Raw genomic sequence first — 26170 nt, forward strand, 5'->3', positions numbered from 1 at the left:
GGAAGTAGGTGGTGTCTACAGTGATGGAGGTATGAGGTGACAAGGGACATAATTTGAATAAAACCAAATAATGGAAAGAAAGGGAAATCTAAGAGATTTTTCCAAGAATATAATATTTAGATTTGATTATTTGTTTTACATAGGGAATAAAGGAGAAAGAAAATTAAAAAATAATCCTAAATTCCCAGCCGTAGAGATTAGAAGAGTGATGTTACTGGCTAAAACAAATATCAGAGGAAAAGAATAAATTTTTAGTTAGGACAAGGTCAGTGAGGAGGTTAAGGAAAATAAATATCATTCATAACTTAGGCAAGATCTCAAAGTGGAGATGTCTCAGAAGTTTCGCATAAGAGGTATGCTTTCAAGAAAGTGATTAGTGGATAGGTTTTTACCCATTTATTACATAATCTCTATTAATAACGATGTGACCTATAATAACATCAAATTATTATTTTCTGAAGGCTCTGCTTGAGGAGAAGCAAAAAGAAGAAGATATAGAGAAAATGAAAGAAACCGTTTCTCGGCTTGTGCAAGATGCTGCCATAAGAACCAGGAAGGAAGTAAGGGGGTTTTAATTATATTTAAAATTCAAAATTTTACAGAATTTCAACAGCTTAAGAGTAGATACTACCTGAGTTTTTGCCTTGTGGACCTAGGTAATTATTTGTCAGCTGATTGTATCAATTGTGCTAAATTTCATATAAAAATCATCTCATGATAGTAGCCCCTAACATTGGTGCCAGGGTGAGGTAGAGGTAGGGGGTAGGGCAAGTGGGAAGGAGAGAGATTTAGGCTAGGAAGAAGGGTCAAAAAGAAACTTAGAACATACAAGAAGCAAGAGAAGAAAACCCACTGTTATTTGCAGTATCTTAGAGTGTCTTAGGACTGGAGTACAAGAGAAATCTGCTTTAACCTCTTATTTTATTTGTAATGAAGCTGAAACCCATGAGAGGTTATTGGCTAGCTCAAAATTGTACACTAATTAAAGCCAGAACTTAGACTCAAACCTTCTCCTTGCTATACTGAGCCTAGCGTTGTTTCAGTTGCATCATGCAGATACCTATATGATTTGTGAATTGTGTTGTTGTTTGCAATTCCATTATCAAGACTAAATCTTATTTTTCTGTGTTAAAGCAATGAGTTGTTTCTTAGTTTAAATTGCAAGCCTTATGAAAGTTAAAACTGTCTTGGAAATATAAGTTTGCTTTCATATAAAGAGAGAGGGAAGACATACATTTATTTGCCTTTTCCTCTGGTATGGATATGAATTAATTCATAAGTGGTGTGGTAAAGTTAAAAAGTGTAAAGTGAGTTTAGGAGGAAGAAACCACAAAAACCCATTTTAAAGATGAAAAAACTGAAAAACAGAGTAGTTAACTAACTCGCTTAGGGTTCCACCTCTAGGAAGTAGCAGAACTGGGTTGCAGATGAGCTCTACTCTCAATCACTATGAGAAATTGTTTCTCGTGAATTTTGTATTTTTTTTATTTTTAGAAATTTTCAAACCCATAGAAAGGAAAGAGCCGTATAATGAACACTTATTTACCTCTCACCCAGAAAACTCTTAGTGTCTTGCTACACCCATTCCATCTCTCTTTATGTTACATACACACTCTTCCCTTGTGCCAAACATTCAGACATAGACTGCAGGCCTCATGACACTTCATCTTGTCATCTGCTTCCCCAGAAAAAGGATATTTTGCTACACAACCACACCACAATTACCATGTCTTAAAAAAAATCAACATTACTTCAATTCACACTCGAATTTCCCTAAAATATTGTTTATAGCTGTTTGGTCTTTAAAATTCAGGATCCAATCCATGTTTATGCATCATTGTATTTGACTACCACGTCTCTGTAGTCTCCCTCAATTTAACCCAGTCCCCTGCCTTCCTTTGTATATGACAAAGAATCCTTTGTAGAATCCTTCAGAATATTCCACATTTGGATTCATGTGACTGTTTCGTTTTGATTAGATTCAGGTCATTTCTGGCAGAGTGATGTGTATAACTACATCCCACTTCATCACATCAGGAAGCTGTAATGTCAGTTGTACATTGGTGATGCTAAGCTTGACCACATGATTAAAGTGTTAAGACCAGATCTTTCCATTTTATACTTTATGAATAATTGGGGAAGATACTTGAAGACCATGCAGCTATCCTTTTCCACCAAAATCTTTCATCCAGTGGTTTTGTCATCCATTGATAATCCTTGTCTAAAATAAATAAATATATTGGGTAATTAGAAATTCTATTTCTGTCAATCTTTCTATACATTTATTAGTTGTTATTTTTTGGTTAGGGCTAGAGTCCTGCCCCCTTTGTTTGTTATGATGGATTCGTTTTTATTTTTTTATTTCATGATTCATTGCCATCAGTCTTCATTTTTATTCTCAATTTGTCTCTCTAGTTTTCCTGGATAAATGATATTTCTCATCTTGTACTTTCCTTGCCTCAGACCTAGAATCAGCCAGCCACTTCTTCAAAAAGCCTTGGTTGTAATTTTTAATTTGATATTTTGTCAGATAGATGGATTAGCAAAAGTAGAAATTCCTGTTTTCATTTTTACTGTAATATTTACATTAATATGCTTTCCTGCATATTCATAAAGACTATCTATGAAATTATTAACATAAGTGATTTCAAAATATATATACTATTATGATCATAAACCCTCATGTTACCTGCATCATTTCTAGATACTAAAAGAACACTTTTAAAAAACTATGTGAGAGACAGACAGACATGATTGGGCTTATAAGAACCAAAATTATTTTATTCTAGGAACCTTCATGACTTAGTTTCAGCTTGAATATTCCTTATCTATAATGGGGATAATAACTACTTCATCATGTTGTTGTGAGAATTAATGAGATAATGACACGTAAAGCACTCTGGACAGTTCATAACACATTAAATCTCAATAAATGCTAACTGTGATTGTCACTGACCTGTAAATAGGGTGGGTTGATTTTTAATATAATTTTTCATAGGAAAAGCTACATCAAATTATAACCTAAAATGGAACGGAAATGGACCCACATATAATATGCTCGGCAGGCCTTCCAAAAGATAACTCTAGTTTGATTAACTAAAGTATATAGCAGTGTTGTAAATGTTCTACAGAAGGTTTACATCATGTTTGAGAAATAATCCATTTTATAAGATGCTATAAAATTTCCAAAAACCTTTGGGTCATAAATGTGTACTGATGATATATCATCAGGATCAATATTCTTCATGGTCTTTTTAAAAACATGAGTAGGGACTTCCCTGGTGGCGCAGTGGTTAAGAATCTGCCTGCCAATGCCGGGGACACGGGTTCGAGCCTTGGTCCGGGAAGATCCCACATGCCACAGAGCAACTAAGTTGTGTGCCACAACTACTGAGCGTGAGCTCTAGAGCCCGCGAGCTACAACTACTGAAGCCCACACGCCAAGAGCATGTGCTCCGCAACAAGAGAAGCCACCACAATGAGAAGACCGCACACTGCAACGAAGAGTAGCCCCCGCTCACCACAACTAGAGAAAGCCCACGCACAGCAACAAAGACCCAACACAGCCAAAGATAAATAAATTTATTAAAACATGAGTAGATATTAGAAAAAAATATTGTCTTAGGAGCCACCCTGAGGAGATGTGACTAATTCTTGAAATTACTCTGTACACATAAATTCTGCTATTTCTGAAGATATTTAACTGCTAATTAAAATAAGGGTTTTTCTTATAAAGTAATGTGACACTGAAATATGATGTGTACTATAAAAATATTCTTCTGTTTATAAAACAAAAGTGCCTTAAAAGTTATTAATTACATTTTTAGTGTATATTTCAGTTTTTCTCCTGACTTGCTCTGTGGTAGCAGATCTCAAAGTATTGTTCAGGTGGTCTGCAAAATCATACCTACTTTCATAATTAGAGTAAAACAGTTTGCTTTTTTCACAGTCATTCTCTCATGACTTTGCAGGGTTGTCTTCCAGAAGTTGATGGTATGCAACAACACAACAGCTTGAACCTGGAAATAGATATGAGAGTCTAGCTATCTTCTATTAAGCCATAGACATTAAGGAAATTTGCAAAAATGTAAACTAATAACACTTTTCTAAAATTTTTTTAATTTTTGGGAAATACACATATTTTCACAAAAGTGTATTTTTTGTTAACCTGTAATGACTTTAGTTATTATTTATAAAGGGATTAATAAGTAATTATTTTGAAATTTTCTGTTTTCATTTCTAATATGGTAAATTTTAATTGAAAGAGAACCCGTTATAAAGACCAAAATTTGACAAACACATTAGGAGACATCATCCTGTTCACTTACTTCCACTGTTATGATAAATTCTTGACTCTTTAATACATCGTGTGCTTATCCTTTATGCCCTAAAAGTTATAGTTTTATTTTTTATCAAAATTATTATTCTAAATGTTTTTATTGGATGTTAATTATTTTTACTGTAGACCTAAATAATTCATAGATATCTTAATTTACAGGTTGCAAATACAAGAAAACAATATAATGTACAGATTTCTCGACTAACAGAAGAACTTTCAGCCCTTCAAATGGTATGTTAGAAAACTATACTGCTATTTTCTTCTGAATATTGTTTACTTTAAAGGCCAGGAAACATTTTTTTTAACATCTTTATTAGAGTTTAATTGCTTTACAATGTTGTGTTAGTTTCTGCTGTATAACAAAGTGAATCAGCTATACATATATCCCCATATCCCCTCCCTCTCGCGTCTCCCTCCCACCCTCCCTATCCCACCCCTCTAGGTGGTCACAAAGCACCGAGCTGATCTCCCTGTGCTATGTGGCTGCTTCCCACTAGCTATCTATTTTACATGTGGTAGTATATATAAGTCCATGCCACTCTCTCACTTCGTCCCAGCTTACCCTTTCCCCTCCCCATGTCAAGTCCATTCTCTATGTCTGCCTCTTTATTCCTGTCCCACCCCTTGGTTCTTCAGCACCATTTATTTTTTTTTAGATTCCATATATATGTGTTAGCATACAGTATTCATTTTTCTCTTTCTGACTTACTTCACTCTGTATGACAGTCTCTAGGTCCATCCACCTCACTACAAATAACTCAATTTTGTTCCTTTTTATGGCTGAGTAATATTCCATTGTATATATGTGCCACATCCTCTTTACAGGATACATATTATTGCACATTCATTTATTCAGAAGATACCTATTAAGCCAGGAACTGTAATAGATGCTAGGAAAAGAATAAAAATCAAAGGTAAACGTGTTATCTGCAGTCTTGGAACTTATGGTCTAGTAGGAAAGATGGATGGCATTTATCACGTTTTACTATGATTACATTTTTGGGACAAAGAATGCACAGGGTGCTGTTGAAGCATCCATCTGTAGCTGATACCATATGCTGAAGTTCATCTGAGAGACCAGGAAGAAAGAAAAAGTATACATGATGGTGGGAAAGGAAAGACAGTCTTTCCAAAAGAAATGAGTACTCAAGGATGAGTAGGCAAAGAAGGGAGAGGAAAGAGTGCTTGTGTGACTAGAGGTGGAATTAAATATATAAATTTAACTTGAAGATCTGATGAAATGGAATTTAATAACCTTGTTCACAGGGGCATAAAAGTACAAGTATTTCCAGAGATTGGGAAGATATTTTCAACTTTACAGACTCTCATCTTTCCTGAATTTCCATATCACTTTTAATCTTTCTTACAAAATTTAGCAATGAATTATATCTTGTCATAAATATTATACATTGTATTATGCCTCTCTTTCTCTGTCTCCTTGTCTTCCTTCTCAGTCCCTCCCTCCCCCTCTGTCTTTCTTCATGAAAATCTTATCTTCCCAAGTAGATTGTAAGCACTTCAAGGTAGAAGAGTCTTATGTTTTCCTTTATTTTCCCCATTGCCTAATACACTACTTTGCACAGTATGTTTTCAATAAATCCTTATTGACTTATTGATATTTAAGCACCTCTGAAAGAATGATCACATCTTTTCCACATTCTACAAACCAGTGTACATGATGAGACCTTAGTTATTGTATGTGGGTCCTGAGAGTTTTAGAACAAGAACAGTGTTACTTTTTGGTTGTTTAATGTCATTTGTTCTAACACTATAGGAACATTAAGTAAAATTAATGGGATGCAGTGTGGCCAATTAGTCATGTCTAATTGTTTGTTGTTTTTCAGTTTTACTTCCTCTTCTGTCATCTTGCTATTTCGCTTGTTCTCTTACATGGACTGATTTAACTATCAAAAGATTTACAACTTTGAAGAAGAGGGGTTTTACCCCAGTCTAGGATTATTTACTAAATTATAAACTCTGGAGGGACAAGAACATTATTTATTTCTATTTAGGAATGTGTACTAGGTAAGACCTGCAGGGATTTTAAAAATAACTCTTAGCTGTGTAACAACCAGACCTATGTAAACTCACTTTAGAGTAAAAAGAAGACATAATTTCAGATTATTACAGAACGTGCTTCTTAGGATTTATAGTAAAACATTTGTAACTCATAGCTAAGTGGATTTTTCTAAAGATATTAAATATTATCTGATGTCATGTTGGTTTGGTGAAAAAACTGTACTAATTGAAGTGTTTGAAATATTAAGGATTTAGAGGTATATTTGAAGAAAGACATGTTCAGCTACTTTAAAAAGCAGATTTTCTCAGGAAACTCAGACTACAGTTTGAGGCATAATAACCTAATGTTGACTATTTATTTCTATTCTTCATTACCAATTTTACCACCTATGCACTAAACATGAAGTCAGGGAGGGAAGTTAAGCATACTTTAGCTAACCCAAAGCTAAGTTGTGCTTGCAGGAAGGATAAAGTCTTGTATTTTAGGTTAATGTGTAGATTTTTTGGATAGGTTTAAGAAAAGGCCAGAGGGAGTCTGTCTCAAGCCACATATCTCATATGCAGCGTATGTTTCTCTTCAAATACTCAAGGTTTTACTTCTGCCAAGTAGCAGAGGTTTTTTGCTAATCTATAGCAAATTAGGGAGAGGATTGGTTATAAATGCCCAAATTTATACATGTAAAATGAAACATTCATTATGATCTTTTTTTTTGATCCATGAATTTTTTAGAAGTCTAACTTCAAATTCCCCAATACATGGGTATTTAGACTCCTTTTTATTACTAATTTCTAATCTGGTTAAATAGAGACCACAGATCATGGTCTATATGATATTGATTCTTAATATTTGTTGAGACTTTCTTTATGGTACACTATGAGGATATGATTTTGGAAGCACTCCATGAGTTCTTGAAAAAATTTCTAGTACCATTTGGTCATTTCTTGTCCAAAAGGTAGGAATATTGGTGGTGATTAATATCTGAAAAGCTTTTAATAGTAATTTTAAATGTTTGCTTTAGTTTTTAGTGTATTTCTGATAGAATTCTTGTATTTCTCCTTAAAGGTTTCTACTTTTCTGTCTCATTTTAACTTTGTTATCTCAGGTTAAGTAAATATTCAACCATTGTCGTTTGGCAGTTATATGGTGGGTTAGATAAAGAGAGATGCATAACACATTTATAACATATCTTTCTTTATATGCTACTCACCAGACCCAGAAGTGTGATCTAACCTTATTATTAATATCTACATTAAAAATCATTTGGGAATCATATCATAGATGCAGAAAAAGCATTTGACAAAATACAGCACCCATTCATGATAAAAAAAATCTCTCAGTAAACTAGGAACAAAGGGAAACTTCCTCAGTTTTGTAAAGAATATCTATAAAAAATCTACAGCTGTGGAACTGAAAGCTTTCCCACTAAGATCAGGAACAAGGCAAGGGTGTCCCCTCTCACCACCTCTTTTCAAGATCATACTGGAAGTACTAGCTAATGCAGTTTGACCCCCCCCCAAAAAAAAGGAAGTAAAAGGTATGCAGGTTGGGAAAGAAGAATTTGTTTTCAGATAACATGATTATCTATGTAAAAAGTCCAAAAGAATAAAAAACTAAAAACCCTGGAACAAAGAAGTGATTATAACAAGGTTGTAGGATACAAGGTTAATATACAAAAGTCAATTGCTTTCCTATATACCAGCAATAAACAAGTGGAATTTGAAATTGAAAACACAGTGTCATTTACACATTGTCATTTGCATTAGCACCCCCAAAATTAAGTAGTTAGGTGTAAATCTAACCAAATATATATGAGGAAAACTACAAAACTCTGATGAAAAACAGCAAAGAAGAACTAAATAAATGAGGATAGCCCATGTTCATGGATAAAAAGACTCAATATTGTCAAGATGTCTTTTCTTCCCAACTTGATCTATAGATTTAGTGCAATTCCAATTGAAATCCCACCAGGTTATTTTGTGGATATTAGCAAACTGATTCTAAAGTTTGAATGGAGAGGCAAAAGACCTAGAATAGTCAATACAACATTGAAGAAGAAGAACAAAGTCGGAGGACTGACACTGTACTGCACTTCAAGACTTACCTGAAACCTACAGTAACCAAGACAGGATGATATCAGTGAAACAACAGACAAATAGATCAATGGAACAGAACCCAGAAATAGACCCACATGAATACAGTTAGCTGATCTTTGACAAAGGAGCAGAGGTAATACAATGGAGCAAAGATAGTCTTTTTTTAACAAATGGTGCTAGAACAATTAGGTATTCACGTGAATGAATCTGGATAGAGAACTTACATAAAAATTAATTCAAAATGGGTCACAGATCTAAATGTAAAATGCAAAACTATAAAACTCCTAGAAGATAACATAGGAGAAAAATCTAGATAATCTTCGGTTTGGCAATGAGCTTTTAGATACAACACCAAAGGTATGATCCATGAAAGAAACAACTGGTGAGTTGGACTTCATTAAAATTAAATTTTTCTGCTCTGTGAAAGACACTATCAAGAAAATGAAAATTGGGGCTTCCCTGGTGGCGCAGTGGTTGAGAGTCCGCCTGCCGATGCAGGGGACACAGGTTCGTGCCCCGGTCCGGGAAGATCCCACATGCCGCGGAGCGGCTGGGCCCATGAGCCATGGCCGCTGAGCCTGAGCGTCCGGAGCCTGTGCTCTGCAATGGGAGAGGCCACAACAGTGAGAGGTCCGTGTACCGCAAAAAAAAAAAAAAAAAAAAAATATAAAGAAAACGAAAATTGAAATCATATATTGGGAGAAAATATTTACAAAAAAACCCATATCTAATAAAGGACTATTACCCAAAATATACAAAGAATCCTTAAAACTCAACAGTAAGAAAACAACTGGATTTAAAAAATTGAGCCAAAGACCTTAACAGACACCTCACCAAAGATTTACAGATGACAAATAAGTAGGAAAAGATACTCCAAATCCTATGTAAAAATGCAAATTAAAACAACAATGAGATACCACTCGTTACACCAAATAAGTGCCAGATATACCTATTACAATGGCCAAAATCCAGAACACTGACACCACCATATGCTGACAAAGAGCAATAGGAACTCTCATTCATTGCTGGTAGGAATGCAAAATGGTACAGCCACTTTTGAAGGGAGTTTGCTGTTGTCTTACAAAAGTAAATACACTCTTACCATAGGATCCGACAATTGCATTCCTCTGTATTTCGCCAAAGGAGTTGAAAACCTTATGTTCACAAAAAACGTGCACATGGATGTTTATATTATAGCAGGCTTTGTCATAATTGCCAAAACTTGGAAGCAACCAAGATGTCCTTCAGCTGGTGGTGGATAAACAAACTGGTACATCCAAACAATAGAATATTATTCAGCACTTAAAAGAAATGAGCTACGTCACCATGAAAAGACATGGGGGAAACTTAAATGCATATCACTAAATTAAAGAAGCCAGTCTGAAAAGGTTACATAGTATATGATTCCAGCTATATGACATTCTGGAAAAGGCAAACTATGGAGACAGTTAAAAGATCAGTAGTTATAAGGGCTTAAGGAGGAGAGAGAGAGAGATGAATAAGTGTAGGCAAAGCATAGAAAATTTTAAGGACAGTGAAACTACTTTATATGATACTATAATGGTGCATATATATCATTATAAATTTATCCAAACCCATAAAATGTACAATACCAAGAGTGAACTCTAATGAAAACTATCGCCTCTAGGTGATAATATTGTGTGATGTAGGTACATAAGTTTTAACAAATGTACCACTCCATCGTGGCATGTTGATAATGGGGAAGGCAATGTATGTATGGGGGCAGGAAGTGTAGGAGAAGTCTGTTAACTTCCTCTCAATTGCTGTGAACCTAAACTGCTCTTAAAAAATAGTCTATTCAAAAATTACATGAGGTGAGTTATGAACATAGGAGAAATCCCAAATTTCACACCAGAAAATTACCTTTTCATAGATTAGCAACTTATTGTATGAACATATTTAGAACATTAAAGTTATATTTCTTGGAGGGACCTTCAAGGTGGTGGAGGAGTAAGGCATGGAGATCACCTTCCTCCCCACAAATACATCAAAAATACATCTACATGTGGAACAACTCATACAGAACACCTACTGAACCTGGCAGAAGACCTCAGACTTCCCAAAAAGCAAGAAACTCCCAACGTACCTGGGTAGGGCAAAAACAGAAGAAAAAACAGAGTCAAAAGAATAGGGACAGTACCTGCACCTCTGGGAGGGAGCTGTGAAGGAGGAAAAGTTTCCACACACTAGGAAGCCCCCTCAGTGGCGGAGACGGGGAGTAGGCAGTGGGGAAGCTTCGGAGCCACAGAGGACAGCGCAGCAACAGGGATGCAGAGGACAAAGCGGAGAGATTTCCACACAGCGAAACCCTGCCAACCAGCAATGACCAGCCTGACAGGATTGTCTGCTCACCTGCCGGGGCAGGTGGAGGCTGGGAGCTGAGGCTCGGGCTTCAGAGGTCAGATACCAGGGAGAGGACTGGGGTTGGCTGTGTGAACACAGCCTGAAGGGGGCTAGTGCATCACAGCTAGCCGGGAGGGAGTCCAGGAAAAAGTCTGGACCTGCCTAAGAGGCAAGAGACCATTGTTTCGAGGTGTGCGGGGAGAGGGGCTTCAGATCACCGCCTAAACGAGCTCCAGAGATGGGTGCAAGCCGCGACTATCAGTGCAGACACCAGAGACAGGCATGATACGCTAAGGCTGCTACTACAGCCACCAAGAATCCTGTGTGCAAGCACAGGTCACTATCCACACCTCCCCTCCCAGAAGCCTGTGCAGCCCGCCACCGCCAGGATCCCGTGATCCAGGGACAACCTCCCTGGGAAAACAAACGGCACACCTCAGGCTGTTGCAACATCACAAGGGCCTCTACCACCACAGGCTCACCCCATATTCCGTATCCCTCCCTGCTCCTGGCCTGAGTGAGTCAGAGCCCCCGAATCAGCTGCTACTTTAACCCCATCCTGTCTGGGCAAAAAACATATCAGAGGGCGACCTACATGCAGAGGCGGGGCCACACCCAAACCTGAACGTCAGGAGCTGTGCGAACAAAGAAGAGAAAGGGAACTTTCTCCCAGCAGTCTCAGGAGCAGCAGATTAAATCTCCACAATCAACTTGATGTACCTGCATCTGTGGAATACCTGAATAGACATCGAATCATCCCAAAATTGAGGCGGTGGACTTCGGGAGCAATTGTAGACTTGGGATTTGCTTTCTGCATCTAATTTGTCTTTAGTTTTATGTTTATCTTAGTTTAGCATTTAGAGCTTATTATCATTGCTAGATTTATTTATTGATTTGGTTGCTCTCTTCCTTTATATGTGTGTGTGTGTGTGTGTGTGTGTGTGTGTGTGTGTGTATTTTCCTTTTTCTCTTTCCATGAATGTGTAGGTGCATGCTTCTTGGTGAGATTTTCTCTGTACAGCTTTGCTTTTACCATTTGTCCTAGAGTTCTATCTGTCCATTTTTTTTTTGGATAGTTTTTAGCGCTTGTTATCATTGGTGGATTTGTTTTTTGGATTGGTTCTCTTCTTTCTTTTTCTTTTATTACTTTTTTATTTTTTTGTTTTAAAAAATATTTTCCTTATCTTTTATTTTAATAACTTTATTTTATTTTATTTTTTCTTCCTTTTGTTCTCCCTTTTCTTCTGAGCCCTGTAGCTGACAGGGTCTTGGTGCTCAGGCTGGGTGTCAGGCCTGAGCCTCTGACGTGGGAGAGCTGAGGTCAGGACATTGGACCACCAGAGACCTCCCGGCCCCACGTAATATCAAATGTTGAAAGCTCTCCCAGAGATCTCCACCTCAACATAAGACCCAGCTCCACTCAACGACCAGCAAGCTACAGTGCTAGTCACCCTATGCCAAAAAACTTGCAAGAGAGGAACACAACCCCACACATTAGCAGGGAGGCTGCCTAAAATCATAAGTTCACAGAAACCCCAAAACATACCAATAGACATGGTCCTGCCCATGAGAAATGCAACATCCAGGCTCATCCGCCAGAACACAGGCACCAATCCCCTCCACCAGAAAGCCTACACAAGCCACTGAACCAACCTTACCCACTGGGAGCAGACACCAAAAACAACAGGAACTACAAACCTGCAGCCTGTGAAAAGGAGACCCCAAACGCAGTAAGTTAAGCAAAATGAGAAGACAGAGAAATTCACAGCAGATGAAGGAGCAACGTAAAAATCCACCAGACCAAACAAATGAAGAGAAAATAGGCAGTCTACCTGAAAAAGAATTCAGAGTAATGATAGTAAAGATGATCCAAAATCTTCAAAATAGAATGGAGAAAATACAAGAAACGTTTAACGAGGACCTAGAAGAACTAAACAGCAAACAGGCAATGAGGAACAACACAATAAATGAAATTAAAAATTCTCTGGAAGGAATCAATAGCACAATAACTGAGGCAGAAGAACGGATAACTGACTTGAAAGGTAAAAGAGTGGAAATAACTACTGCAGAACAAACTAAAGAATAAAGAATAAAAAGAATTGAGGACAGGATCACAGACATCTGGGACAACAGTAAATGCACGAACATTCGAATTTTAGGGGTGCCAGAAGAAGAAGAGAAAAATAAAGAGACTAAGAAAATATTTGAAGTGATTATAGTTGAAAGCTTTCCTAATATGGTAAAGGAAATAGTCAGTCAAGTCCAGGAAAGGCAGAGTTCCATACAGGATAAATCCAAGGCGAAACACGCCAAGACACATATTAATCAAACTGTCAAAAATTAAATACAAAGAAAAAATACTAAAAGAAGCAAGGGAAAATCAACAAATAACATACAAGGGAATCTCCATAAGGTTAACAGCTGATCTTTCAGCCAAAACTCTGCAAGCTAGAAGGGAGTGGCAGGACATATTTAAAGTGATGAAAGGGAAAAACCTACAACCAAGATTACTCTACCCAGCAAGGATCTCATTCAGATTTGACGGAGAAATTAAAACCTTTACAGCCAAGCGAAATTTAAGAGAGTTCAGCACCAGCAAACCAGCTTTACAACAAATGCTAAAGGAACTTCTCTAGGCAGGAAAAAGAAGACAAGGAAAATACCTACAATAACAAACTCAAAACAATTAAGAAAATGGTAATGGGAACATACATATTGAGGACTACCTTAAATGTAAATGGATTAAGTGCTCCAATCAAAACACAGACTGCCCAAAAGGATAATAAAACAAGACCCGTATATATTCTGTCTACAGGAGACGCACTTCAGACCTAGGGACACATACAGACTGAAAGTGAGGAGATGGAAAAAGATATTCAATGCAAATGGAAATCAAAAGAAAGCTGGAGTAGCAATTCTCATATCAGACAAAATAGACTTTAAAATAAAGACTATTACAAGAGACAAAGACAGATGCTGCATAATGATCAAGGGATCAATCCAAGAAGAAGAAATAACAATTGTAAATATTTATGCACCCAAACATAGGAGCACCTCAATACATAAGGCAAATGCTAACAGCCATAAAAGGGGAAATTGACAGTAACACAATAATAGAAGGGTACTTTAACACCCCACTTTCAACAATGGATAGATCATCCAAAATGAAAATAATGAAACACAAGCTCTAAATGATACATTAAACATGATGGACTTAATTGATATTTACAGGACATTCCATCCAAAACCAACAAAATACACTTTCTTCTCAGGTGCTCATGGAACATTCTCCAGGATAGATCATATCTTGGGTCACACACAAATCAAGCCTTGCTAAATTGAAGAAAAGTGACATCATGTCAAGTATATCTTCAGACCACAACGCTATGAGACTAGATATCAATTACAGGAAAAAATCTGTAAAAAATACAAACACGTGGAGGGTAAACAATACGCTACTAAATAACCAAGAGATCACTGAAGAAATCAAAGAGAAAATAAAAAAATACCTAGAAACAAATAACAATAAAAACATGATGACCCAAATCCTATGGGATGCAACAAAAGCAGTTCTAAGAGGGACGTTTATATACCTCAACAAACAAGAAGCATCTCAAATAAACAACCTAACCTTACACCTAAAGCACTAAAAGAAGAACCAAAAAAATCCCAAAGTTACCAGAAGGAAAGAAATCATAAAGATCAGATCAGTAATAAATGAAAAGGAAAAGAAGCAAGCAATAGCAAAGATCAATAAATCTAAAGCTGGTTCTTTCAGAAGATAAATTGATAAACCATTAGCCAGACTCATCAAGAAAAAAAGGGAGAAGACTCAAATGAATAAAATTAGAAATGAAAAAGGAGAAGTAACAACTGACACTAGAAATACAAAACGATCATGAGAGACAACTACAAGCAACTGTATGCCAATAAAATGGACAACCTGGAGGAAGTGGACAAAGGCTTAGAAAAACACAGTCTTCCGAGACTAAACCAGGAAGAAGGAAAATATGAACAGACCAATCACAAGCACTGAAATTGAGACAGTGATTAAAAATCTTCCAACACACAAAAGCCCAGGACCAGATGGCTTCACAGGTGAATTCTATCAAATATTTAGAGAAGAGCTAATACCTGTCCTTATCAAACTCTTCCAAACTATCGCAGAGGGAAGAACACTCCCAAACACATTCTATGAGGCCACCATCACCCTGATACCAAAACCAGACAAAGTTGTCACACAGAGGGAAAACTCTAGGCCAATATCACTGATGAACATAGATGCAAAAATCCTCAACAAAATACTAGCAAACAGAATCCAACAGCACATTAAAAGGATCATACACCATGATCAAGTGGGGTTTATCCCAGGAATGCAAGGATTCTTCAATATACACAAATCAATCAATGTGTTACACCATATTAACAAATTGAAGGAGAAAAACCTTATCATCATCTCAATAGATTCAGAAAAAGCTTTTAACAGAATTCAACATCAGTTTATGTTAAAAACACTCCAGAAAGTAGACATAGAGGGAACTTAACTCAACATAATAAAGGCCATATATGACAAACCCACAGCCAACATTGTTCTCAATGGTGAAAAACTGAAAGCATTTCCACTAAGATCAGGAACAAGACAAGGGTGCCCACTCTCACCACTATTATTCAACATAGTTTTGGAAGTTTTAGCCACAGCCATCAGAGAAGAAAAAGAAATAAAAGAAATCCTAATTGGAAAAGAAGAAGTAAAGCTGTCACTGTTTGCAGATGACATGATACCATACACAGAGAATCCTAAAGATTCTACCAGTAATCTACTAGAGCTAATCAATGAATTTGGTAACATAGCAGGATACAAAATTAATGCAAAAAAATCTCTTGCATTCCTATACACTAATGATGAAAAATCTGAAAGAGAAATTAAGGAAACACTCCCATTTGCCATTGCAACAAAAAGAATAAAATACCTAGGAGTAAACCCATCTAAGGAGACAAAAGACCTGTATGCGGAAAACTGTAAGACACTGATGGAAAAAAATTAAAGATGATAAAAACTGATGGAGTGATATACCATGTTTTTTTTTTTTTACATCTTTATTGGAGTATAATTGCTTTACAATGGTGTGTTAGTTTCTGCTTTATAACAAAGTGAATCCGTTATACATATACATACGTTCCCATATCTCTTTCCTCTTGCATCACCCTCCCTCCCAACCTCCCTATCCCACCCCTCTAGGTGGTCACAAAGCACCGAGCTGATCTCCCTGTGCTGTGCAGCTGCTTCCCACTAGCTATCTATTTTATGTTTGTAGTGTATATATGTCCATGTCACTCTCTCACTTTGTCACAGCCTACGCTTCCCTCTCCCCATATCCGCAAGTCCATTCTCTAGTAGGTCTGTGTCTTTATTCCTGTCTTACTGCTAGGTTCTTCATGAATTTTTTCTTTCTTATTCCATATATATGTGTCAGCATACGGTATTTGTCTTTCTCTTTCTGACTTACTTCACTCTGTATGACAGACTGTAGGTCCATCCACCGCCTTATAAATAGTTCAATTTTGTTTCTTTTTATGGCTGAGTAATATTGCATTGTATGTATGTGCCACGTCTTCTTTATCCATTCATCCAATAATGGACACTTAGGTTGTTTCCATCTCCTGCCTATTGTAAATAGAGCTGCAATGAGCATTTTGGTACATGACTCTATTTGAATTATGGTTTTCTCAGGGTATATGCCTAGTAGTGGGATTGCTGGGTCATATGGTATTTCTATTTGCAGTTTCTTAAGGAACCTCCATACTGTTCTCCATAGTGGCTGTACCAATTCACATTCCTACCAACAGTGCAAGAGAGTTCCCTTTTCTCCACACCCTCTCCAGCATTATTGTATGTAGATTTTTTGATGATGGCCATTCTGACTGGTGTGAGATGATATCTCATTGTAGTTTTGATTTGCATTTCTCTAATGATTAATGATGTTGAGCATTCTTTCCAGTGTTTGTTGGCAGTCTGCATATCTTCTTTGGAGAAATGTCTATTTAGGTCTCTGCCCATTTTTGGATTGGGTTGTTTGTTTTTTTGTTATTGAGCTGCATGAGCTGCTTGTAAATTTTGGAGATTAATCCTTTGTCAGATGCTTCATTTGCAAATATTTTCTCCCATTCTGAGGGTTGTCTTTTGGTCTTCTTTATGGTTTCCTTTGCTGTGTAAAAGCTTTGCAGTTTCATTAGGTCCCGTTTATTTTTATTTCCATTTCTCTAGGAGGTGGGTCAAAAAGGATCTTGCTGTGATTTATGTCATAGAGTGTTCTGCCTATGTTTTCCTCTAAGAGTTTGATAGTGTCTGGCCTTACATTTAGGTCTTTAATCCATTTTGAGCTCATTATTGTGTATGGTGTTAGGGAGTGATCTAATCTCATACTTCTAGATGTACTTGTCCAGTTTTCCCAGCACCACTTATTGAAGAGGCTGTCCTTTCTCCACTGTACATTCCTGCCTCCTTTATCAAGGATAAGGTGACCATATATGCGTGGATTCATCTCTGGGCTTTCTATCCTGTTCCATTGATCTATATTTCTGTTTCTGTGCCAGTATCATACTGTCTTGATTACTGTAGCTTTGTTGTATAATCTGAAGTCAAGGAGCCTGATTCCTCCAGCTCCGTTTTTCGTTTTCAAGATTGTTTTGGCTATTCGCGGTCTTTTGTGTTTCCATACAAATTGTGAAATTTTTTGTTGTAGTTCTGTGAGAAATGCCGTTGGTAGTTTGATAGGGATTGCATTCAATCTGTAGATTGCTTTGGGTAGTAGAGTCATTTTCACAGTGTTGATTCTTCCAATCCAGGAACATGGTATATCTCTCCATCTATTTGTGTCGTCCTTAATTTCTTTCATCAGTGTTATAATTTTCTGCATACAGCTCTTTTGTCTCCTTAGGTAGGTTTATTCGTAGATATTTTATTCTTTTTGTTGCAGTGGTAAATGGGAGTGTTTTCTTGATTTCACTTTCAGATTTTTCATCATTAGTGTATAGGAATGCAAGAGATTTCTGTGCATTAATTTTGTATCCTGCTACTTTACCAAATTCATTGATTAGCTCTAGAAGTTTTCTGGTACCATTTTTAGGATTCTCTATGTATAGTATCATGTCATCTGCAAACAGTGACAGCTTTACTTCTTCTTTTCCGATTTGGATTCCTTTTATTTCCTTTTCTTCTCTGATGGCTGTGGAAAACTTCCAAAACTATGTTTTATAAGAGTGGTGAGAGTGGGCAACTTTGCCTTGTTCCTAATGTTAGTGGAAATGCTTTCAGTTTTTCACCACTGAGGACGATGTTGGCTGTGGGTTTGTCATAAATGGCCTTTATTGTGTTGAGGAAAGTTCCCTCTATGCCTACTTTCTGCAGGGTTTTTATCATAAATGGGTGTTGAATTTTGTCGAAAGCTTTCTCTGCATCTATTGAGATGACCATATGGTTTTTCTCTTCAGTTTGTTAATATGGTATATCACATTGATTGATTTGCATGTATTGAAGAATCCTTGCATTCCTGGAATAAACCCCACTTGATCATGGTGTATGATCCTTTTAATGTGCTGTTGCATTCTGTTTGCTAGTATTTTGTTGAGGATTTTTGCATCTATGTTCATCAGTGATATGGGCCTGTACTTTTCTTTCTTGGTGACATTCTTGTCTGGTTTTGGTATCAGGGTGATGGTGGCCTCGTGGAATGAGTTTGGGAGTGTTCCCCCCTCTACTATATTTTGGAACAGTTTGATAAGGATAGGCGTTAGCTCTTCTCTAAATGTTTGATAGAATTCGCCTGTGAAGCCGTGTGGTCCTGGGCTTTTGTTTGTTGGATGATTTTTTATCACAGTTTCAATTTCAGTGCTTGTGATTGGTCTGTTCATATTTTCTCTTTCTTCCTGATTCGGTCTTGGCAGATTTTGCATTTTGAAGGATTTGTCCATTTCTTCCAGGTTGTCCATTTTACTGGTATACAGTTGCTTGTAGTAATCTCTCATGATCTTTTGTATTTCTGCAGTGTCAGTTGTTACTTCTCCTTTTACATTTCTAATTCTATTGATTTGAGTCTTCTCCCTTTTTTTCTTGATGAGTCTGGCTAATTGTTGATCAATTTTGTTTTTCTTCTCAGAGAACCAGCTTTTACTTTTATTGATCTTTGGTATCATTTCCTTCATTTCTTTTTCATTTATTTTTGATCTGATCTTTATGATTTCTTTCCTTCTTCTAACTTTGGGGTTTTTTTTGTTCTTCTTTCTCTAATTGCTTTAGGTGCAAGTTTAGGTTGTTTGTTCGAGATATTTCCTGTTTCTTAAGGTAGGATTGTATTGCTATAAACTTCCCTCTTAAAACTGCTTTTGCTGCATCCCATAGGTTTTGGGTCGTTGTGTCTCCATTGTCATTTGTTTCTAGGTATGTTTTGATTTCCTCTTTGATTTCCTCAGTGATCACTTTGTTATTAAGTAGTGTATTGTTTTGCCTCCATGTGTTTGTATTTTTTACAGGTCTTTTCCTGTAATTGATATCTAGTCTCATAACATTGTGGTCAGAAAATATACTTGATACACTTTCAGTTTTCTTAAATTTACCAAGGCTTCATTTGTGACCCATGATATGATCTATCCTGGAGAAGGTTCCATGAGCACTTGAGAAAAATGTGCATTCTCTTGTTTGGGGGCAGAATGTCCTATAAATATCAATTAAGTCCATCTTGTTTAATGTATTATTTAAAGCTTGTGTTTCCCTATTTATTTTCATTTTGGATGATCTGTCTATTGGTGAAAGTGAGGTGTTAAAGTCTGCTACTATGAATGTGTTACTGTCGATTTCCCCTTTTATGGCTGTTAGTATTTGCCTTATGTATTGAGGTGCTCCTATGTTGGGTGCATAAATATTTACAATTGTTATATCTTCTTCTTGGATCAATCCCTTGATCATTATGTAGTGTCCTTCTTTGTCTCTTGTAATAGTCTTTATTTTAAAGTCTATTTTGTCTGATATGAGAATTTTACTCCAGCTTTCTTTTGGTTTCCATTTTCATGGAATATCTTTTTCCATCCCCTCACTTTCAGTGTGTATGTGTCCCTAGGTCTGAAGTGTGTGTCTTGTAGACAGCATATATATAGGTCTTGTTTTTGTATCCATTCAGCCAGTCTGTGTCTTTTGGTGGGAGCATTTAATCCATTTACATTTAAGGTAATTATCAATATGTATTTTCCTATTCCCATGAGAAAATGGGAAGAAACAATTAAGAAAAATTGTGTTGGGTTTGTTATTATAGGTCTTTTCCTTTTCTTGTGTTTCTTGCCTAGACAAGATCCTTTAGCATTTGTTGTAAAGGTGGTTTGGTGGTGCTGAACTCTCTCAGCTTCTGCTTGTCTGTAAAGGTTTTAATTTCTCCATCAAATCTGTATGAAATCCTTGCTGGGTAGAGTAATCTTGGTTATAGGTTTTTCTCCTTCATCACTTTAAATATGTCCTGCCAGTCCCTTCTGGCTTGCAGAATTTCTGCTGAAAGATCAGCTGTTAACCTTATGGGGATTCCCTTGTGTGTTATTTGTTGTTTTTCCCTTGCTGCCTTTAATATGTTTTCTTTGTATTTAATTTTTGATAGTTTGAGTAGTATGTGTCTTGGCATGTTTCTCCATGGATTTATCCTGTATGGGAATCTCTGTGCTTCTTGGACTTGATTAACTATTTCCTTTCCCATATTAGGGAAGTTTTCAACTGTAATCTCTTCAAATATTTTCTCAGTCCCTTTCTTTTTCTCTTCTTCTTCTGGAACCCCTATAATTCGAATGTTCGTGCGTTTAATGTTGTCCCAGAGGTCTGTGAGACTGTCCTCAGTTCTTTTCATTCTTTTTTCTTTATTCTGCTCTTCAGTAGTTAATTCCACTAGTTTAGCTTCCACTTATCCATTCTTTTGCCTCAGTTATTCTGCTATTGATCCCTTCTAGAGTATGTTTAATTTCATTTATTGTGTTGTTCATCATTGCTTGTTTCCTCTTTATTCTTCTTGGTCCTTGTTAAATGTTTCTTGCATTTTGTCTATTCTATTTCCAAGATTTTGGATCATCTTTACTATCATTATTCTGAGTTCTTTTTCAGGTAGACTGCCTTTTTCCTCATTTGTTAGGTCTGGTGGGTTTTAACTTGCTCCTTCATCTGCTGTGTGCTTTTGTGTCTTCTCATTTTTCTTATCTTACTGTGTTTGGGGTCTCCTTTTTGCAGGCTGCAGGTTCGTAGTTCCCGTATTTTTTGATGTCTGTCCCCAGTGGCTAAGGTTGTTTCAGTGGGTTGTGTAGGCTTGCTGGTGGAGGGGACTAGTGCCTGTGTTCTGGTGGATGAGGCTGGATCTTGTCTTTCTGGTGGGCAGGTCCACGTCTGGTGGTGTGTTTTGGGGTGTCTGTGGCCTTATTATGATTTTAGGCAGCCTCTCTGCTAATGTGTGGGGTTGTGTTCCTGTCTTGCTAGTTGTTTGGCATAGGGTGTCCAGCACTGTAGCTTGCTGGTCGTTGAGTGAAGCTGGGTGTTGGTGTTGAGATGGAGATCTGTGCGAGATTTTTGCCGTTTGATATTTTGTGGAGCTGGGAGGTCTCTTGTGGACAAGTGTCCTGAAATTGGCTCTCCCACCTCAGAGGCACAGCACTGACTCCTGGCTGCAGCACGAAGAGCCTTTCATCCACACGGCTCAGAATAAAAGGGAGAACAAGTAGAAAGAAAGAAAGGAAGGGAGGGAGGGAGGGAGGAAGGAAGGAAGGAAGATAAAGAAAGAAGATAAAAGAAAATAAAATAAAGTAAGGTAAAATTTTAAAAAAAGCAAAAAAAAATGGACAGATAGAACCCTAGGGCAAATGGTGAAAGCAAAGCTATACAGACGAAATCTCACACAGAAGCATACACATACACACCCAGAAAAAGAGGAAAAGAGGAAAAAATAATAAATCTTGCTCTCAACGTCCACCTCCTCAATTTGGGATGATTCGTTGTCTATTCAGGTATTCCACAGATGCAGGGTACATCACGTTGATTGTGGAGCTTTAATCCGCTGCTTCTGAGGCTGTTGGGAGAGATTTCCCTTTCTCTTCTTTGTTCACACAGCTCCCGGTGTTCAGCGTCGGATTTGGCCCTGCCTCTGTGTGTAGGTTGCCGGAGGGCATCAGTTCTTCGCTCAGACAGGACAGGGTTAAAGGAGCCGTTGATTCGGGGGCCCTGGCTGACTCAGGCTGGGGGGAGGGGGGGGTACAGAGTGCGGGGCGAGCCTGCGGCGGCAGAGGCCAGCGTGACGTTGCACCAGCCTGAGGCGCACCGTGTGTTCTCCCGTTGTCCCTGGATCATGGGACCCTGGCAGTGGCGGGTTGCACAGGCTCCCCGGAAGGGAGTTGTGGAGAGTGACCTGTGCTTGCACACAGGGTTTTTGGTGGCGGCAGCAGCAGCCTTAGCGTCTAATGCCCCTCTCTGGGGTCCGTGCTGGTAGCCGCGACTCGCGCCCGTTTCTGGAGCTCCTTTAAGCAGCGCTCTTAATCCCCTCTCCTCGCGCACCAGGAAACAAAGAGGGAAGAAAAAGTCTCTTGCCTCTTCGGCAGGTCCAGACTTTTCCCTGGACTCCCTCCCGGCTAGCCGTGGTGCCCTAACCCCTTCAGGCTGTGTTCACGGCGCCAGTCCTCTCCCTCTGCTCTGACCAGAGCCCGAGCCTCAGCTCTCTGCCCCGCCTGCCCCAGTGGGTGAGCAGACAAGCCTCTAGGGCTGGTGAGTGCTGGTCGGCACCGATCCTCTGCAGGAATCTCCCCGCTTTGCCCTCCGCACCCCTGTTGCTGTGCTCTCCTCCGTGGTTCCAAAGATTTCCCCCTCTGCCACTTGCAGTCTCCACCCGGGAAGGGGCTTCCTAGTGTATGGAAACCTTTCCTCCTTCACAGCTCCCTCCCACTGGTGCAGGTCCCGTCCCTGTTCTTTTGTTTCTGTTTATTCTTTTTTCTTTTTTTGTTTTGTTTTTCTTTTTTTTTTTGCGTTACGCGGGCCTCTCACTGCTGTGGCCTCTCCCGTTGCGGAGCACAGGCTCCGGACGCGCAGGCTCAGCGGCCATGGCTCACGGGCCCAGCCGCTCCACGGCATGTGGGATCTTCCCGGACCGGGGCACAAACCCGTATCCCCTGCATCGGCAGGCGGACTCTCAACCACTGCGCCACCAGGGAAGCCCTATTCTTTTTTCTTTTGCCCTACCCAGGTACGTAGGGAGTTTCTTGCCTTTTTGGAGGTCTGAGGTCTTCTTCCAGCATTCAGTAGGTGTTCTGTAGGAGTTGTTCCATATGTAGATATATTTCTGATGCATCTTGATGAAGAACGCTGCGATGTGATGATCCAACTTTAGTATTCTTAATCTTTAGTGTACTTCTCTGCAAGGACTGCAAGCCTTGATGACTCATTGGTTACAAGAAAAAGCCAGACATTGAAAACCAATGCAATATTGTTGCATTTGAATATTAACGTTTTCAAACACAGACTACTGAAGATATGTTTTCTGACTATAGGTTCTTCACTGGATAATCACCTCTGTGGCATGCTATTCAAGCCACCTTGGGTGTCAGGAAAGGAGCCTTCCGCTGCTCCTGCCAGATGTACTGTGGTCATATCCTGAGGCCTCTGGGTATGGTTCTGGGTAGGGATAACAGTGCCAGATGTTGACAGAGGCTCACGTCCTTGCGAAAGATCTGCTAGTGTTGGAGGGTCTTTGGCAGAGGCGAGGGATGGCTGTGGCTCACCGTGTGGACAAGGACACTGGCAGCAGAAGTTCTGGGAAGTACTCCTTGGCGTGAGCCCTCCCAGAGTCTCGATATACCATGTTCTTGGACTGGAAGAATCAACATTGTGAAAATGACTCTACTACCCCAAGCAATCTACAGATTGAATGCAATCCCTGTCAAAGTACCAATGGCATTTTTCACAGAACTAGAACAAAAAGTTTCACAATGTGTATGGAAATAGAAAAGACCCCGAATAGCCAAAGCAATCTTGAGAAAGGAAAACAGAGCTGGAGGTCTTAGGCTTCCTGACTTCAGACTATAGTGCAAAGCTACAGTAAAGAAGACAGTATGGTACTGGCACAAAAACAGAAGTAGAGATCAGTGGAACAGGGTAGAATGCCCAGAGATAAACCCACGTACATATGATCACCTTATCTTTGATAAAGATAATATACGGTGGAGAAGACAACCTCTTCAATAAGTGGTGCTGGGAAAACTGGACAGCTACATGTAAAAGAATGAAGCTACAACACTGCCTAACACCATACACAAAAATAAACTCAAAATGGATTAAAGACCTAAATCTTAGGACAGACACTATAAAACTCTTAGAGGAAAATATAGGCAGAACACTCTATGACATAGATCACAGCAAGCTCCTTTTTGACCCACCTCCTAGAGGAATGGAAATAAAAGCAAAAATAAACAAATGGGACCTAATGAAACTTCAAAGCTTTTGCACAGCAAAGGAAACCATAAACAAGACGAAAAGACAACCCTCAGAATGGGAGAAAATATTTGCCAATGAAGCAGCTGATGAATGATTAATCTCCAGAATATACAAGCAGTTCATCACCTCAATACCAAAAAACAACCCAATCCAAAAATGGGCAGAAGACCTAAATAGACATTTCTCCAAAGAAGATGTACAGCTTGCCAACAAGTACATAAAAGGATGCTCAACATCACTCATCATTAGAGAAATGTAAATCAAAACTACAATGAGGGGTCACCTCAGACCAGTCAGAATGGCCATCATCAAAAAATCTAGAAACAATAAACCCTGGAGAGGGTGTGGAGAAAGGGGAACACTCTTGCACTGTTGGTGGGAATGTAAATTGATACAGCCACTATGGAGAACAGTATGGAGGTTCCTTAAAAAAGTACAAATAGAACTACCATATGACCTAGCAATCCTACTACTGTGCACTTACCCTGAGGAAACCATAATTCAAAAAGATTCATGTAGCACAATATTCATTGCAGCACTATTTACAATAGCCAGGACGTGGAAGCAACCTAAGTGTCCATTGACAGATGAATGGATAATGAAGATGTGGCACATATATACAATGGAATGTTACTCAGCCATAAAAAGAAACAAAATTGAGTTATTTGTAGTGAGGTGAATGAATGTAGAGACTGTCATACAGAGTGAAGTATGTCAGAAAGAGAAAAATTAATACCATATGCTAACTCATATATATGGAATCTAAAAAATAAAATAAACATGGTTCTGAAGAACCTAGGGTCAGGACAGGAATAAAGATGCAGCCTTAGAGAATGGACTTGAGGACACGGGGAGGGGAAAGGGTAAGCTGGGATGAAGTGAGAGAGTGGCATGGACATATATACACCACCAAACGTAAAATAGATAGCTAGTGGGAAGCAGCCGCATAGCACAGGGAGATCACCTTGGTGCTCTGTGTTCACCTAGAGGGGTGGAATAGGGAGAGTGGGAGGGAAACGCAAGAGGGAGGGGATATGGGGATATATGTATATGTATAGCCGATTCACCTTGTTATACAGCAGAAACTAACACACCACTGTAAAGCAGTTACACTCCAATAAAGATGTTAAAAAATATAAAGTTATATATCTTATACACTAACAGTTCTATCTTAATAAAAGATAAATTTAGATTAATAATCTTATTTACAACATAGGTTTAAAGATCTTCATTATAATCAGAGTTCATTAATTTGGTATCATAATTTAGAAGCTTATTTTGAACTTGAAAAACATGTTGTTATATAGTATTTCTGTAAAATAAAGTTATGATAAAGATAATTGAATATTAGCACTGTACTGTCAGCAAAGCAGGTTCATCCAGCGCATAATAGTAGAAAATAACCACACCCATTCTCAAAAATAGAGAAAAACAAATAGCTGTGAAGAGCTAGTCGTTATAATGATTGTTCTTAGTTTTAGTTTCATTTGCAAAATTTTACATTTATTGAGTATTGATATGCTTGTTTGATTTTTACTGATTAAAACCTTTCGAGTCAGAAATGTTTTATGTTCATGTTAATGAAACATTTTTACTGTGTCTACTGGCTGCTTATAAGTTTTGCAAAAGAAAATTAACTGTTCTAGAATTTCTATACCCATGCATCTTTTAGGCCATAGGTTATCCTATGGTGTTGTGTCACTGTCTAGTTCTATGTTACCTTTTAAAATATGTGGTAAGAGTATATGAAAAGGAAAACTGTAATATGAGAAAGGGGTCTCATTTATTTTTTTCTCCCCAGAATCCCTCAGCCTCTGTTTTCCATCTAGTATGTTTACTTAGAACTTCTTGGCGTTCTA

The 26170-nt window shown here is 38.2% G+C and overlaps 1 protein-coding gene across 4 annotated transcripts in view; it reads left to right on the forward strand.

The window, feature by feature from the left end:
- Positions 1-26170, forward strand: part of SCLT1 (sodium channel and clathrin linker 1) — a 268727-nt gene that overhangs the window by 144866 nt on the left and 97691 nt on the right. For all 4 annotated transcript variants that reach the window (XM_067735090.1, XM_067735088.1, XM_067735087.1 and 1 more), the window contains exons 13-14: positions 462-560; positions 4499-4570. In XM_067735090.1, coding sequence (XP_067591191.1) covers positions 462-560; positions 4499-4570 — 171 coding nt within the window. The remainder of the gene's footprint in view (positions 1-461; positions 561-4498; positions 4571-26170) is intronic.

Source organism: Pseudorca crassidens, chromosome 4 (genome assembly GCF_039906515.1).
Source record: "Pseudorca crassidens isolate mPseCra1 chromosome 4, mPseCra1.hap1, whole genome shotgun sequence".
Taxonomy (NCBI): Eukaryota; Metazoa; Chordata; class Mammalia; order Artiodactyla; family Delphinidae; genus Pseudorca; species Pseudorca crassidens.